Genomic DNA, 18555 nt, shown 5'->3' with positions numbered 1-18555 from the left:
GGGTCACTGGAAACCATATCATCTTAGTCTTTTCCACAATTTGAAAGGGATTTATTTTTATTTTTTAATCTTAATATATGATCTGGCCAAAGTTTGAGACAGCAAAATAATAAATGTCTTTTTTATACTAATGCTATAACTTTGTTTGAATAAGAATCTGATATGATAAGACAATTTTAAAAGCCTAAAAGTTGTAGCTAAATAAATGATGTATTTATATAGAAACCAAGAATTTTTGTTTTGTTTTGTTTTTGCCATGCTGCCTCTATTTATTCTGGTATCTAAAAAACTACCAAGATAAAGATGAGTTAAATATTAGGAGAGCTAACAAGTGCAAAATAGCTCACCAATTGCTTTCTTCAATGCTTCAAAGGTGATTTCTTCAGTGTTACTAACCTAGACAAAAGTGATTTTAAGTAAAATAAAGAGTAAAGGAAAGTCAACAACAGTTCTCCATCTAGTTACAAGTCATCTAAGAAGTTATACAGTTTATTTTCTTTTTGTTATCTTCATTTGTGATTATACGCCACAGTATCAAAAAATCTCCATTTTTTTCTTTGGTTGTAACAATGGCCTACTACAGCACATCCCCAAAACAAGTCTACAGATTAGCACTAGACTGGCAGAATTAGAATCCCCTAGGCAATATAATCACTCTTGAATTACAGAACTAAATCTCCGGCTGACATGATGTACAACAAGGTTTGAATCCCACCTACTGAACTATACTTCATAAGTAAACTATGCTATGAGATAGAGCTGAGATTATATATATATAATTTTTAGCCATGTGATACATAAGAACTAAATACTATATATAGCCTCTGTAATTTTGGTACCATATACAGTATACAAATCAAAAATGAAATAATCTAAGATTTTAAATGGTTTAAAAGTAAGAATCACTACTTTGGGAAGTGTTCATTGTGTATAATTAATCAACATCTTTAAATAAGCGTATTCTGGATCTTCTAAGGTCAACCACCAAGTTTTATGATTAAAAAAGTCATTTTAGCACATTTTCAAAAGTAATAATAAATCCAGTTACTATAGTATCTCTGAATAAAAATTAAGAAACGATACATGAGTACTTGCCTGGGACTCTGGTCATCCCTAAATTTAGCACATGAACTTCTTTTGCTAAGTCTAAGGCAGCAAGACTAATAAAAGCAAAAGACTTTATGCTCTGCACCTTAGCTTCACTGTAATGCAAAGGCTTTAGCTGGAAATCAAGCAGCAAGAGTTCCACTACCTCGGTTTTTTTATTGAGGGTTCATATTTCTAGTTGAAGTCAGATTAAACTTGGGAATCTTCAGTTGCTTTGTTCTAGATATTTGGAGCAGACATACAAGATTAGGCTCTAGCTGGTCAATTATTTGTACCTAGAAGCAATCTAAGTACTTCAATGAAAAAACAACCTGCTACTATTCTTAGAATTGGCTAAGAGCGTTAGACTCTTGAGAAACAACTATAGTATAGGAGAAAGAATATGGGAGAAGTTAAAAGGCTGGCATTCTTATTGTATAATTTTTACATATTACCTGTTCAATCCTGGGATAAGCAAAAGGCTAAAGTACCTTACCCTCCTAACTCTTCTTCCCTATTTGTTCTTGCTTTCTTTAATGTAGATAATTACGATAGTTTCCTAACATCAAGAATCTCTAAGTCAGTCTGTCTCTGCTTTTATTTATTTATTTTTTGTTTTAACCTCTTTTCTCTAAATCCTTTTAAGTCATGTGTTGGTCTTATCCATTCTTCCTCTGGAATTGTATACTCCTGCTTTCCTGTCCTTCTTCCTCATCTGCAGTCTGACTACTCTAGGTTAGGTCCTTGTTACATCAAGCATGGACTATTACAAGGATCTCCTAACTGGCCTCTCTACTTCCAGTCTCTTCTTTCCAGGTTAGCCTAGTCACATTTCTGAGATTCCTTTTATGAAAGCGTAGCTCTCATAATGAACTTCAGTGTTTCCCTACTTCCTACCAAAATACATACAAAGCCCTCAGCCTGGTGATAAAACCTTTTCTAATTTGGCTCCAATCTTATCTCCCACTCTTCCACTTTGTGCCTCTTATTTAAAAAAAAAAAAAAAAAAAAAAAAAGACCAACCTCTTTATGTTAGCATTTAATGATTCATATTTTCATATAATGTAGCTGCTAAATATAAGCTACCCTACGTACTTTATTTGGTGCACAACCAAACTATAATCTGTTTCAACTCTAAAGGAAAAATTGGTTGTGCTGGAGTTATGCCAAAATGGTGCAAAGGCACCACCCTAAAGGAGTTTCAACATTCCCTTTACTATTTGTGACTTTTGCTTTGCACATGACCTACAACTCTAACCTAGTCTGTATAATGCCCTTGAGCCTGCATAAAATCTATTCATCTGTTTCCAATCAGAGTAGTTGTCATGCCACTTCCACTGATACCTCAGTAATCTGACAGCAAATAGTATGGCAGACTGTGACTAATATTAACTTTATGGGAGCACACATAGGTTTCTCCAGTTGTATATGGGAAAAAGGCAGAAGTACATGTGTATAAAACAATGATCTGTTGTTTGGTGTAGAATAAACAACAATCCTTTGCAGCCAGTGACTTAATTTTGTACAAAGGAAAATTTAACATGTAATGAAAACTTAATATCTATAATATCCCATCTGTGCTCCCAAATAATCAAGCATTTACTATTACCTTTTGGAGAGAACTGAGTGGTATCCATTATATGGATAAGACATCAAAGAATCACGCCTACAGTGCTTTATCTTATTAGTCAAACTAATAACTTTACCTCAGGAGGTAGAGACATCTCTATTTTATTTTAGTCATTTATCTTCTTGACTACCTTGATTTTATTTAGGTATCTTAGGTATCTTCATATTTATGAGGAATCTCCAAAAAGTTCATGGAAAGATGCATATTATCTTCTGATTTTATTTTTCCATGAACTTGTTGAAGTACAACTTGTATACGGGTGTTTATACACATGTATATAGTATATGCATACACATGTTTTATATATCTGGCAATTTTTAGAAAAGGTTCACTAAGTGATTCTCAATGGACTAAGGTTTGAATTGCAAGTATTAGAACATACCTCAAGTGGGCCAGGTACTTCAACAGACTACAGTAACAATTTGAGTTATGTCTAGGGATAACAGAAGTTTGCTTTGGTCTCTATCTAAACAATCTACTGACTTTTTTCTTTTAATTATAAGCTCTAAAAGCAGATATATCTGAGGACAAAATAGGATTATGTATATAACACTTCAAATAATTCCGATCAAATAAAAGAACAATTTTTAATGAGCAATTTTCTTATCTGATTCATTGTAACCAAATATACTTACTGATACTTTGTTACACCATTAACTGGTGTATATCTAACTGATGTGAATTTCTCCTGTCCATGCTACGAAATTAATTAGTTTTAGCCTAGAAGGTAAAAGGTAATATTATTCTGTCTTCTGGTATTAGAACAATCATTTCTAATATACAAAAGCAGACTCCACAATGATAAATGAGATAAAACCACAAATGTGCTCAAGTAAATGTGGTACTAAACTGTACTTAAACTTTTCAGATGCTTAGTGTCAGATGCTTACTTAAACTAGTCAGATGCTTTTCAGAGACACATCTGACTTAGGACTTACTGCAAATGGAAAATTACAGGATCTACAAAAAGTTAAATATATTAGTGGACATTCAATGTAAAATTCATGTCAAGAATCTTCTCCCACATTAAATCCTTATGAAAATATTTTTCAATTTGTCAAAATAGACTGATTCTTTGCAATAATTTCAAGTGCTATACATAAATTTTTGGAAGAAATAAAAATAGTTAACAAAAGAACAGAAAAATACCAGTCAATAAAATATACTGCACTCCTGACAAAATTAAGTCTATAAGGCTTTAGATGAATTTCTTCTCTCAAAAGGTAACAGCAACAAATTCATACTCATTAAAAGATAGAACTAGCAAGATACTTTCTTTACTAGTAATAAGTATATAAATTAGAAAGGCTTTGATGAAAGAGACAAATTTAAGGAAGATGATTTTTCTTAAGCTTTAAATTGGTGAGAAACTTGAAGCCAGTCTTAATGCTTTGCTGATAATTTCTTAATAAAACTGATTAATTCTCCATTATGGGGAGTTAAAAAGCATGGAAGATATGTTAGTCAGCTGTACCCTGGTGACCAGATAGTTTTAATTACTGAAGACAAATTAACTGATAGGGATGGGGGTAGGGATGGCGGGTGGGCAAGAAAGGAGGCTGAGAAAGCATGAATTCAGACAACTTCCTTTCCTTTTTCTTGTATGGACATTGTTTTAATTATTTATATTGTACCAACAAGAAATAATACCTAGGAAGGCAAACAATGGATAAACCACAAGATGAAGGCTGACTTGACATGCTGGCATTTCGGCATTTTTACTTGACTATCAAAAAATTCTCTGCTGATTTGTGTGGAGTATGTCCTAGGGAATACTGGCTGCTTTTTCTTCCTATTAACTCAGGAGGGTACACTCTTGTGCTCTATTAAAACAGGAGGAGAGCATTAAATCTGTGATGTATCAAATAAGCCACAGTCTTTAAAGAGTACATAGTTCACTGACACAGCTTCAGCTACATTCAATTCATTATATTCACTATCCAACATGATAAAAAATTTTTCCCTTACAGGTTAAGTTTCAAAAATTTCTAAAGGCAGTAAGCATTTGGCTTACATGAAGGTGTATAGTTCCATTTATTCCTGTAAACTTATGTTTCATAAATCTAAAAAAACCCAGAATCTAGAAGGCCTAATAATATAATAACAGGCCTTGTAAAACATTTCTTAACTTGCAAAAAGAATCTCACTTAATGCTGTTTCACAGTATCTTTTATTATAATGAATTACAATGTGAAATCTAACAATATCATAACATAAAATGTTAAGTTTATGTATCTTTATAGACAGCTAAAATGAGTTCAATAAAATAAACTATAAGTTCAAGGCTAAATCAGATTAATTTCCACTAACAATTTAGTTGATTTGGGGATAATTTAGAGTTGTATTTTCTCCTGTTCGAAAGTGTAGAGGGCAAAAAATTCTTTTAAATGATATCTATCTCAAGACAGTACTCTACCATAAACTTTTATCAACTTACCACATCATCAGAAGGAATGCTGTTGGGTAAAATATCCACCTGAATGGATACAGTGTCCACAATACTTTTTCTTCTAGAAAGCCTATCTTCATCTAAAACAAAAAGTGTTTTGGAGTTAGAAACATTATGTTGATTTCATTTATCAACTTTATTTCAGATTTCAAAAATTTTCAGAAAATTAAGACACAGTTTAAATATATAAAGCAGTGTGTTCTCAGACTTAAATTTTGTGAAGCAGATTAAAAAATAAAACTGATGGGGTGAACTGAAATAAAGTTAACAGTTTTTTATTTTTCAAAAAGGTTCTTTTTTGAGGAAAAACAAAATAGAAAAGCCATTAGCTAGTCTAAAAAAAGAAGAGAGAAAACCCACATAAAAATCAGAAATGAAAAAGGAGACATTAAACCAATACTACCGAAACCAATACCACAAAGAAATATTAGAGAGTATTATGAACATCTACATGCTAACAAATTTGAAAATGTGGAGGAAATGGATAAATTTCTAGACATATACAAAATACCAAGACTGAATCAAAAGGTAATAGAAAACACGAACAGGCTAACTAACAAGCAACATGACTGAAGCAGTAATCGGCAGTCTCCCAATAAACAGACCAGGACCAGACGGCTTCACCACAGAATACTACCAAATGTTTAAGGAAAAATTAATACCAATCCTTTTCAAACTATTCCAAAAAATTGAAACAGAGGCCATTCTCCTGAACTCAGTCTATGAGGCCAGCATCAGCCTGATACCAAAACCAGACAAAGATACAACAAAGAAAAAACTACAGACCAATATCCTTGATGAACATAACACAAGAATCTTCAAAGAAATATGTGCAAACAGAATACAGCAGCACATCAAAAAGATTACGCATCATGATCAAGTGGGATTCATCTCAGGGATGCAAGGATAGTTCAACATACACAAGTCAATAAATGTGATACACCACATTGACAAAATCAAGGTCAAAAAACCATACGATCATCTCAAAAGACACAGAAAAAGCACATATGACAAAACTCAACATACCTTCATAACAAATACTCTGAACAAATTAGACATAGAAGAAAAACATCTCAACATAGTACAAGCTATATATGACAAACCCACCACCAATATCATCCTGAATAGGGAAAAGCTGAAAGCTTTTCCTTTAAGAACAGGAACATGACAAGGATATCAACTCTCACCACTCCTATTTAATACAGTATTGGAAGTACTTGCCAGAACAATCAGACAAGAAAAAGAAATGAAGGGCATCCAGATTGGAAAAGATGAAGTCAAACTGACCCTTTTGCAGATGAAATAATCCTATACATAGAAAAACCTAAAGACTACACCAAAAAGCTCTTAGAGCTGAAAAACATATTCAGTAGAGTTGCAGGACACAAAATCAATACATGAAAATCAGTAGAATTCTTCTATTCCAACAACGAACTAACAGAAAAAGAAATAAAGCCCATTTACAACAGCTACCAAAAAAATAAAATACCTGGAAATAAATTTAACCAAGTGAAAGATCCTTATGATGAGAACTACAAATCACTGCTGAAAGAAACTAAAGAGGACACAAAAAGATAGACATTCCATGCTCTTAGATTGGAAGAATTAACATTTTGAAAATGTCCATACTACCCAAAGTGATCTACAGATTCTACGCAATCCCCATCAAAGTACCAATAACATTCTTCACAGAAATTAAAAAAAAAAAAAAAAAAAATCCTAACATTCATATGGAACAAAAGACACTGCATAGCCAAAGCAATCCTGAGCAAAAAAAAAAAATAAAATAAAGCAAGAAGAAATACACTACTTGGTTCCAATTATACTACAAAACTGTATCAACCAAAACAGCATGGTACTGACATAAAAACAAACACATGGACCAATGCAACATAATAGAGAATCCATAAATCAATCCACGTATTCAAAAAAGGCACCAAGAACATACATTGAGGAAAGGAAAGCCTCTGCAATAAATAGTGCTAGGAAAACTGGACATCCATGTGTACAAGAATGAAACTAGACCCATACCTCTTGCCATATACCAAAATCAACTCAGAATGGATTAAAGACTTAAATATAAGACCTGAAACTATACAATTCCTACAAGGAAGCACAGGAAAAACACTTCAGGATGTAGGACTGGGCAAAGACTCTATGAATAAGATCTCAAAAGCATAGGCAACAAAAGAAAAAATAAACAAATGGGATTATATCAAACTAAACAGCTTCTGCATGCAAAGAAAACAATCAACAGAGTGAAAAGACGACCTACGGAATGGAAGGAAATATTTGCAAACTATACATCTGACAGGGGATTAATATCCGGAATATACAAGAAATTCATATAACAATAAAAAACCAAATAATCCAATTAAAAAATGGGCAAATGAGCTAAACAGAAATTTCTCAAAGGAATACATACAAATGGCCAACAGGAATATGTAAAAATTCTCAACATTAGTCATCAGGGAAATGCAAATCAAAATCACAATGAGGTATCATCTAACACCAGTTAGACTGGTTATTATCAAAAAGAAAATAACAAATGTTGGTGAGAATATGGAGAAAGGAGCACTCTTCTACACTACTGGTGGGACTGTAAATTAGTGCAGCCATTATGGAAAACAGTATGGAGGTTTCTCAAACAACTACAGATAAAATTACCATATCATCCAGCAATCCCACTATTAGGTAAACACCCAAAGGAATGAAAGGATACCTGCATTCTCATGCTTATCACAGCTCTATTTACAACAGGCAAGATATGGAACCAATCTAAATGTCCATTGATGGATGACTGGATAAGGAAAATGGTTTATATACATAGTGGAATACTTCTCAGCCATTGAAAAGAATGAAATTCTGCCATTTGCAGCAACACAGATGAGCTTGGAGAAAATTATGTTAAGTGAAATAAGCCAGGCACAGAAAGAGAAATACTGCATGTCCCCACTCATAAACAGGGGCTAAAAAATAAATAGAAAGAGACAAAGAATGAGAGAAAGAGAGAGAGAGTGAGAGTGAGAGAAAGAGAAAGAAAAAAAGAAAGAAAGAGAAAGATCAATCATAATAACATATTGAACTTTCAGAAGGAGAGAAAAGAACTGGGGTTACTAAGAGGTGGAAAGGAGATCAGGGAGGGCAGACAGCAAGAAATTGGTTAATGCAGACAAAGAATGATTACATTTTGTAATGACGAATATACTAACTATCCTGACTTGATCATCACATATTGTACACTGGTATTGACAGTTAACCCTGTACCCCACAAACATGTATAATCAATTATGTTTCAATGAAAAAGAAAAAAAAAAAAGCCAACATAATACCAAAAGGAGAAGGACACAATATATTCAGCCTAATTGAACACTCACAATATTGCCCTTGTATCTCTAATTTTTCCACAAAACAGTGGAAGCTGTCAACTAACTCTGGTTCTAGGATGGTAGTTTGGGAACCAACATCTAAAAGTACTTATAGTGCACTCAAATTTGTGGGTTGAAAGCATTTGTTGCTTCCATTAATACCTCTTTCTCCACCATTTTTTCAGTCACCCATCTCCACAAGATTGCTCTTTTGCTTTATATTTGATGACCTGTCCGGAAAAACTCTCTCTTCACCTCAATGTTCTACCTAGTCTACTATTTTGCCCCCTGTTGCAAACGTGTTTGTGTAGTCTGAATCAATTGCTCTGATTTTTCATTACTGACTTTTCTGAAGCCCTGCAATTATAATCCCACCCCCAACTACTCTTCTGACAGTGCTTTGTCATGAAACTCCAGTCTTGCAAGTCACTAAATTAAATAGCTGTTTCTAGCCTATATTCTGCTTAACCATTGCATGGAAATTTGAATTTCTTGATCAAAATCTCCTTCCATACATTTTTTTCTACTTCAGCATCCAATACTCAACACATGTATTAAGTGACTGACCATGTCAGGTGTTAGGGACAGACTGCTCAATATATATAGTCCACACTCACATAGAGCTTACAGTCTAGCAGGAAAGATAAAAAAATAAACAAAATAATAGAGTGTAATGGAGAAGTACAGAGTGCTATGAGAACATCTAATAAATAATTATGGTTTCATCAGAAAAAAGGAAGCCGCTTTGTGTATTACCAAACATAGAATGAGAGGCTCATTTAACCCTTGGTAGAGCTGCGTGAGTAAAGGTTAGCAGAGCTGTAAGACATTCTCAGCCTGCAGCACGGAAATGGGCAATTCTCAAGCTCCTCAGAAGCTTGCTTCAAGTCTGCTGTCTTTCCATCTAGATTCCTACCTGTCTTTGAAGGATAATTTAGTTTCTCCTCTTCTATTTTCAAAATTTTGTGTGAGTGCTTTTCATTGTCAGTCTCTAATCAGAGCCACATGGAAGACAGGATTCTGGGAAACATAGTCCCCAGTTTTTCCTCTGTGATGCAGAAGAAAATTTAGAAGGGGTACCATGACGTTGAGTCAGCAGCTCTACTCCCATCCCTAAAAGGGATGTACTCACCTAAGTCACATCCTTGATCCTCCAACTCTCCCAGAGAGTTCCCAAGTACTACGGCAGCTGCAACTGGCACCTAGCAGGTTATTTACTTGTGTGACTGACCAAGAGGAGGATTCTAGTGCCTCATTTCCTCTTCTGAGCCTCAGTTCCATATTTCCAATTTTTTATTAATCCATTTTATTTGACTTGTTCTAAACCCAATTCTCTAATAAAACATCTTTACCTCTATTTAAATAGTGGCATCATTCAAAAATCTTCATCTCTTCTTATCTAACCTCTTAGGATAGCTTTCTAACTGATATTCCTAATACATCTCTCCCTTCTATACTGACAGTAGAGTTGTTAATAAATCATTTTCAGTCCTAGTTATAATTTTTAAACAAATATTGCCCACTGACTAAAGCAGAGCTTCCCAAGGTTTTTCACATCACTGTGCATACATAAAACTATAATACTTATATATAGCACAAAGAGATAAATGGAAAAGGCTACTTACATTGGAGGCTCTAATTGCCCCAGGGCCTGCCCGGCTAAATGAAGAGTTAAGGAGAACAACATCCAGACACACTTGTAACGTTCCCAATAACAGTGGGGAAGCTCATGTCTAGAACTGTAGTCTAACAGCACAGAGTCATTTCATAATCTGTCAACACTTCATCTTTCTAATCCAATTTTGTATATACTACGAATTTATTTTCTGGAAAAGGTAAAGAATAAAGACCTAAAAGAAATCAGCAAGAAACTGGTTTCTCTGTTACTGACTACTCTTCCACTCGAAGGCAGCCTTCCATGTAGTAATTAATGCTGTGAATCAAATATCATAGTTTTGTCCCTGTCTGGGCACATGTAGGATTGCAATTCCTGCCTCCTCTGTGGTTAGGAGGGCTCTAAAACAAGTACAAGTGAAAAAAGTATGAGCAATGCTACAGCGTGGCAGCCCCAACAGTCTGGATTCTGGAAAAAGATGTAAAGTTAGGCACAGTTACTCTGCAAAATAAACAAGTCTTTACTGTTTTCACCACTAGAAATTTGGGATTGTTTGTTACCATGGGATAACCTAGCCAGAGTTTCTTAAACTTGGCACTGTGGACCAGATAATTCTTGTTGTGGGGGACTGGCCGTTACTTTGTTAGATGTTAAGCAGCATCTCTAGCTTCTACCCACCAGATACCAGTAGGCCTATCCTACCTCTCCCTGCTCCAGTTGTGACAACTAAAAATGTCTCCAGGATTGACAAGTGTTTCCTAGAATGGGCAAAATCATCCTCAGTTGAGAACCATTGACTCAACCCATCCTGACTGATGACAGACCTTTCCACAATTTTCCCTACATGCCACTATCATGCCTAGCTTCTTAAAATACTAACCACATCGTTCCCCAAGCAATACTCCCCCACTGCTTACAAATTAAAAAGGCTTTTTAGGCTCTCTAATCAGATCTTACCAAGAGCAACTTTGACTGCTCCCTCATTTAGTGTTCATGTCAAATATGCCTATTTTCCAGTCTCTGAGCATGCTCTGGCATATCTGCCGTCCATGCTTTCCTCCAAACAGAAACCCCACTGGAAATGCTTCGTTACCCGTCCTTCTTGAGGTCCTCTCCACTATAAAGAGTCTTACCTTTCAAGGCCTACTTGAACATTACATCGCTTCCTTAAAAATGTTAAATATCAGTCCAATTATTTCTATTTATTTCTCCTTCCTCTGACCTACAAAAATTTACTACCGGTTCTCAATGAATTTCCCTTATATCATCCTTCATTATTTACTGGGCTTTGTACTACAGTCAAGTAAATAGATGTCTTATCTCCCCAACCACGTAAGAAATTCAATGGCAGGCTCTGGGCTTTGCATCTACCATACAGAAGTCCCTCAGGTTCTACTGTATGAAGCCTGGAGATTCAAAACCAATACATACTCCCCTGTAACAAAACACTACATATTGTTTTCCTGTAGTTTTCAGGTTGAGAATGTTATATCCTACACGTGGCTACTGCTGAGTTAACCTGGACCATACATTCTTTGTTTTTCCTTCATGACCCCACGCTTTGATATAAACTACCAAACATAATGACATCAATAGAACTTCTACAAGATAGCATGCGGTCATCCGTGCTGAGTTCTTTAGTATTTAAGCATCTAAGTTAACAAGGACTCACGAGAACTCAAAATCAGGAATAATAGCCTGCTTCTCACAAAGGACCCAATAAAAAGAATTTCTGGGTTAATTTCCAAAGGCTGATGTGTCATGGAAAAGAATCAAATTGAAGTCTAAAATTTAAAAAAAAAAAAAAAAAAAGACATATGGGGGCAGGAAAGGGATCACTGAGTGGCAAAATCAATGTGAACAGAAAGGAAGTACAGTAGGCAGAGATTTCAGAAAAAAAATTATGAATTCTAAAACAGAAGAAAATAAAATTCAATGGAAAACTATCCCACTACATTCTCAAAACTTTTTCTGACCTATATAATAACTTGCTTACAGGTGACTACAATAAAGCCCAGACAAAATTGTCATTAGACATGTTGTATGTCTATACAAAAGTAAGGTTTCTAAAACAGAGCTTATGGAAGATAATGCCCCTGCTTCCATGGGCTATCTAAATCTGTTCCTGACCTGCTTTTCCTCTGTGGGCTGCATTGTCCTGGTAAGTCTAGAGAGCTGTCACATCACCATCTCAGATCTCTCTCTTGCTTCTCATCCTCACATTGGGTTGGGATAGTCCTAGACACTACTTACCTTGCCCTTTTCATTTTGCTATCCCTTGTACCTCTGTTTCATGTCTGCTGTTCACAATGGTAATCATCATTTCTTCTTTTTGTTTTTAACTGTACAAAGACCCGAATTTCAGAAGCAGTGCTTCTAAAAGGTCAGTACTAGAGCTATGCCTAACTTCCTTCAGTAATATTTTGCTGCCACCTGATGCATTCAGGTAGCCAAAGAATAGAGAAAACAGTTTGAATATAAGTATGGCACAGAATTGCATTAACTGACTTCTACAATAATTTAACATGACTATAGAAAATAAGATACAGAAAATCACTTAATTGCATATAATAAATCATAAATGTATTTTGATTAGAAAGTTAGAAAGTTAACTGGGACACAGAGAAACTTCAAGGTAATTTATCTGCACACAAAATTCAAAATGTCATGGTATAATGTGGTACTACTCAAATAGACAAGTTTTTTTGGTCCTATAGAAAAAAAAACTACATCTAGAACTAATGCATATTTACAGAATAAAAACAAACTAAAACTCATCGCACTATGGAATAAAAAAGTTAGGGTAATGTAAAAGACAATCTTGATTTTTTTTAAAACAAACTTTAAAATAGAACCTCTACCACTACCCCCTCCAAAAAGGCAAGATGGGATACATACATGAGAACATTTTTACAAGCAAGGATTGGTTGGAAAACAGTGGGGGCTTTGATAAAGCAGATTAAGGCATCCATGTGTTACAAGTACTTTGAATTAACAGGACAAATTAACACACTCAAAAAGCCAGTTAGAAGATTAAGACACAAATATTAATATCTTTCTTATATTCATATAGGATGCTTCAGTTTTTAAAGTACTTTCCTGTGTATATATCATTTGAACTAAACAGTTTAAAAGCTATGGTCCTTGCTTTTCTTATGAGGACAAGGGATCAGTGAGATATTAAGGCACATGCCCAAGGCCACATAACTAGAATAGAGACAAGATTGTATGTAACAACTTCTAATGCTAAGCCACCTTACATGTAAGTTTGTTTCCTGGCCCAGAGAAAAATTAACTACTGTCAATATGTCTTTTAAAGTACACTGCTTCATTTACTGTAACTGTTTTTCAATGGCAACAAATGGTTGGTTTGAAGATGTATAAATAGTTGGATTTTCATTTGTAAATGAACTTTTGCCTATTATTTGTTCTAACTTGAGAGTTATGAGTTCACAAAAAGACACACAGGCGCACACACACAGTTGTAGACACACACACACACACACACACACACACTCTCTCTCTCTCTCTCTCTCTCTCTCTCTCTCTCTCTCTCTCTCTCTCTCTCTCTCTCTTCCCCCCCTGTTCTTTGTTTTTCAAAGACTGGGCTATATCAACACCTCCATTCATCCCCAGCAAAAATCAGCAGGAGCAAAAACAGAACAGCAACAATGAAAAATTACATATGTATGTTGCTATTCCTTTTCGGCTCACCATCAAAACTCTCCTTTCAGAGGCCTTAACCACCTTCTAGGAAAATCCAAAGAAAGGCCTCTCAACTTCCCTGAAGCTTCAGCAATTTGTGACAAGTTACCTTTCCCTTTTTTGAAGCTTCTGCCCTCTACTTACCTTCCCATCTCCCACTTCCTAGCACACACACCACAGCACTATCTTATTCTCCTTTACACTCTAATGAAGCTTTTTGGGTTTCAGGCTTTTGAGCTCATTCCCAACATACCCTCCCTAAGGAAAAGGGAATGCCCTAAAGCCATTTTATCCTCTTCTTCTTCTTCTTGTCTTCACTTTGGGAAGTCATCCTCCCAGAAGGCTTTAGCAAAATCCCTCATGCTGCTGATTCCAAAATTCTCATTATAACTTCTCAACTCTCACACAAAACCCAGCCCTGACACCTGCCTGCAGCATCCTTCACTTGGATGCTCCACTGTCAAAGATACTCAACATGAGGCTGATCTCCAAAATGTGCCACTCTTGCCTATTCGTTTCTGCTAATAAAAACTCTATCCTTTTATCATCCCAGATTCAAAACTACTTACAGACAGTTACAGCTGAAATGCATACTTCTTTTTCTTTCTCACTTAAACAGTCATATCACCCATTCTTCCTATTAAAAAAAATATAAAAAACAAAAAACAAGCAAATAACATGGCAAGTAAAGCCTGCTCTTCCTCAGTTTTGCACCATCCACCCAAGTGCCCAAGCAGAAACCCAGATGTCTCTGGCATTCTCCTCACCGCCCCCACCCCCACAACAATCAAATGCCTGTAGATTCTCTTTTGCAAATTTTTCTAGAATCTACCCATTTCCCTGTATTTTATTTTCACTGATACCTCTTCAGTACAGGCCACTGTCATCTCTCCTGGGGATTACTAAAGAGCCTTCTAAGTGGTCCCCTTCATCTCCAGTTTGCTAAACTACAACCAGAGTAATATTTCTAAAATGCAACTCTGATCATGCTATCCCCTGATTAAAATCATTCAATGCCTCCCCACTGCTTTCAGAATAAAGTTCTAACTATTTAACCTGGACTTCCAATTCCCAACCCCACTTCTCAATTCAATCCAGATAGACTAACTTTATATTAATTCCCTGAACGAATCATGTTCTTGCCTAATAATTTCCCCACATATACCATCATTTCTGTATGAAACACAGTTCAGTTGCCAAACACTTGCTTCAGGCTCAGCCTAAGGATTTTTTCCTCTGGAAGACATCCCTGGCCCACCAAATCTGGATCAAATACTCTCCTAGGTGCTGCCTGAGGACCCTAAACTACCTTGATCATAGTCCTCAAGGCATATTACAATTGCTTAGTTATTTGTCTTGTTAGAGACAAATTACATGATGAAATTAACTTATTCCCTATGCATCTAGAATGATACTGGTAAAGTGTCATCTTGGGAGAACTGAGAAAAGAGTCATCCAAATCATCTGTGTTTTGTGGTTTAGATGAAGAACCCAGCTGAGAGAGACTATAAGCTTTATGAAAGTAGAGACTTCTACCTATCTCATTCATTCTTGTTTCTGTTTGCACAGCAGCTGTCACACTGGAGGTATTAATTACTTAAATAACTGTGTAAGTTTACTAAAGCCACTTGGTACCTATGAGTGATCCAACTGAGGCATATCACTGTACCCCCGCCCCCCATATAGTAGCACTTAGCACATCCCTACACACACACCATTCACTTGAATTCTAGTTTGATCGGTGATAAAAGAAAAACGCAATAAGCAGCTAACATTTACTGACCACTTGTTATGTAATGCACCAACTGTTCAATTAACTTTAGGAAGGTCACTATTCTTTCTCTAGATCCAGTTATCACTGTGTTTCAATCTTCCACCTGTCTTCCCCACTACATTTTAATCCTTGAGGATAGGTGGCACATCTTAACACTTTTCTACTTCCCAAAAGTCTTAGCACTGCCTGATATATAGTAGTCACTCAGTAAAGGTTTGTGAAATAAATGAAAAAATCAATCTGGATTATTTTAAATGCCCGAACAACCTTTGAGCCTCCCTCCCCCCAAATAGTCACCAAAATCAAACAATTTATCAAGTACCTAACTGAACTAGAGAGGCAGTTAATTTCAGTGGAGTCACCTAACCATTTAATTTCAGACTCACTATACTCATTTGTAAACAAAGATAATTGCTACTTTCCTTACCAAACTATTATAAGGATTAAATAAGAAAATGAATACAAAGTACTTATGACAGTGCTTAGCAGTTAGTGCATAGTAAATGTCAGCTACTATTGTGACAACAACGGGGACTGCATGATGCACAAGCAGCTAAATATATTTGCTTTTTCTTTTGATATATTGCTCTTAAATTCCTTTAATTTTAAAAAATAAATATCTGATGATTACACAGCAAAAGAAAATTGAATAACTGATTACTCCATAAAATATCACTGTTTCTTCTGACTCCTTCAGCTTTAAGGGAGAATACACATGCCACAGGCTGGTTCTAAATGATCAAAGTCTTTATAAATCAGAAAAGTCTTATTCACACAGAGATTTCTATTCAGTAATATAATTAAGTATATATTGAAATATTCAGAATTCTTCCAGTCAATGACAGAGGCATTATGAGACTCATCTTTTTTAGAGGTAAGAGGAAATGGGGAAGAACAAACTATCTGTTAAAAAAACAAAGTACCAGAGCTTTCATTAAAATTTGTTAAGAGTTAAAAGAACAGGGGTAAATAACAAAGAACAGGGGAAACAACAAAAGGGTAAAAATAAACTACGGCTATAAGGAAGGTAGGGCAAGATACTAACTAAACCTACAACTGTATAAATATACACATCACTGGCTCCATTTTCTAAAAGGCACATTTTATTAAGCTATTTTCCTAGAGGACAGGTGGGGGAAAGAGCGGGCCAAACTGACAGCTGGATTTACCTTTGTGCTTGTGCCTGGGTTTATGAGGCTTTTTGCCTGAAGGAAAGAGAGCTAAATCCAAATTATAAAAATGAAATATTTTAAAAGTATTTAAAAAAAAGTCTTCTAAGTTACAAAGCTCTACTAATATTCTTAGCATTTTTATTTCCTCAAGGAATTTCTGAGGAACAGAATCTTTTATGTATGAAATTTAAAAGAAGATGCAAAAGCATTCATTAACATCTCAGACAACTATGAACAACTATCATTGTAATTAATGTATATATTTTGGATCCACATTATAAAAAAGATGGTTATTACTAAGATTGTGCTACTTTTAGTGATTAATCCAGAAAACTATCTAAGTGAAATCAAATAGTTCTCTTATAAAAGAAAGGTATCCCCAAAGGAAGAACTAGTTCTCCTCCCAAATTTAATATTTATACAATCATCAAATGAAAAGGGGGTATAAGACAGAAATTCTTTTATTTTAATTTTTAAAGTAAAACTTGAATGCAAAACAACATGCAGTTTTGCCTTCAAACACAACAGAATTATTTCAGGCAATGGAAAGAACAGAAGGAAATACATAGTTCACAAAGGAAAAAAATATCCCTAACTTAAAGTTTGCAGGTTTCTTTACATAGCAAACAGCCTGTACTCTTTCAAATGACAAACGTTCCCTAAGTCATTAAGCTCAATAATCATAATTTATTGAGGAAATTCGTGAAAATTGTTTAAGTTAAATACAATATTGTTTAATACGGAATGATCTCACTTTGCTTCACTGTTTAAAGGATCATATTAAATATGATATTTGTGTAATAACATATTAAGTATAATAAAAAACACTCAAGGACTTGATTTGCTTATGGTAAAATCATATCTACATTCTTTAGAGATTTCCTAACATTTTCAAGAGCAAAATTTAAAAATGTAAGTAAACACTCACACATTTGAAAAAGGCTGTGCTATGGTAAGTATACATGCCAGAATTAGTTTTCATTGCTAACTGGGTAATGGGAAAATTACTGAAACATGATCAATCACCAGAGTAAGAGTTCTAATTACCTTCCTCTTACCTGTCACTTGTGGTACATAGGGTACGGACAATCTCTCAACACTATATCCACTTCCACCCAGTGACTCTGCAATTTTGTTGGTCAGAAAGTACAAATTTTTGTCATGTTTCTCTAAAGATTTTGGAAGCCTATAAGGTTGATCAAAACAAAAATCATTTGGTATTACTGAAATTACCAAGCAAAAATGAGTAAACATGCAAAACATTCTACAGCAAAGCCTCAATATTCTAAATGTAAATAATAAATTGTAACTAATAATAAAAAAATCAGTATACTTTAGGTGACTAATTTGAGCTCTTTAAGAACACATGGTATAATGGTCCCATATATTAACCATTCTGTTGTGATTCTTCTCCCAGTAATGTTCTAATAGTGAATTAGCCTTATATTATTCTGTTGATACTTGAGCATTAAATGATGAAGAGGACTAAATTCAGCTTTTATTTTCATACTAATTAAAAATTTACTGAGAGAAGCAAATAAAAATGCAGCTCACTGATTACTAATGAAAACGATCTAAACTACCTAAGTGATAGAAAGCACTTGCCCAACCATATAAGATTTCACTTTTCTTTCAAAGTATTTGATATTATCTGTTGCTGATGCTTTCAATATTAAACTGCTTTTAGAGCCTAAAAGTTTGAATAAAGTATGGGAGTAATATTATTCATACATATTTTTTTCTTTGGAGAACAAGG

The 18555-nt window shown here is 34.8% G+C and overlaps 1 protein-coding gene across 2 annotated transcripts in view; it reads right to left on the bottom strand.

Moving 5' to 3' along the window:
- The window catches only part of EFR3A (EFR3 homolog A), a 115482-nt gene that overhangs the window by 14924 nt on the left and 82003 nt on the right, over positions 1–18555 (bottom strand). For both annotated transcript variants that reach the window (XM_063079770.1, XM_063079771.1), the window contains exons 18-20: positions 17858–17985; positions 5154–5245; positions 348–396 (exon numbers count right to left, since the gene is read on the bottom strand). In XM_063079770.1, the coding sequence (XP_062935840.1) occupies positions 348–396; positions 5154–5245; positions 17858–17985 (269 nt within the window). The remainder of the gene's footprint in view (positions 1–347; positions 397–5153; positions 5246–17857; positions 17986–18555) is intronic.

The sequence above is a fragment of the Cynocephalus volans genome, chromosome 15, assembly GCF_027409185.1.
Source record: "Cynocephalus volans isolate mCynVol1 chromosome 15, mCynVol1.pri, whole genome shotgun sequence".
Taxonomy (NCBI): domain Eukaryota; kingdom Metazoa; phylum Chordata; class Mammalia; order Dermoptera; family Cynocephalidae; genus Cynocephalus; species Cynocephalus volans.
This window is presented reverse-complemented; position numbering and strand designations above follow the sequence as displayed.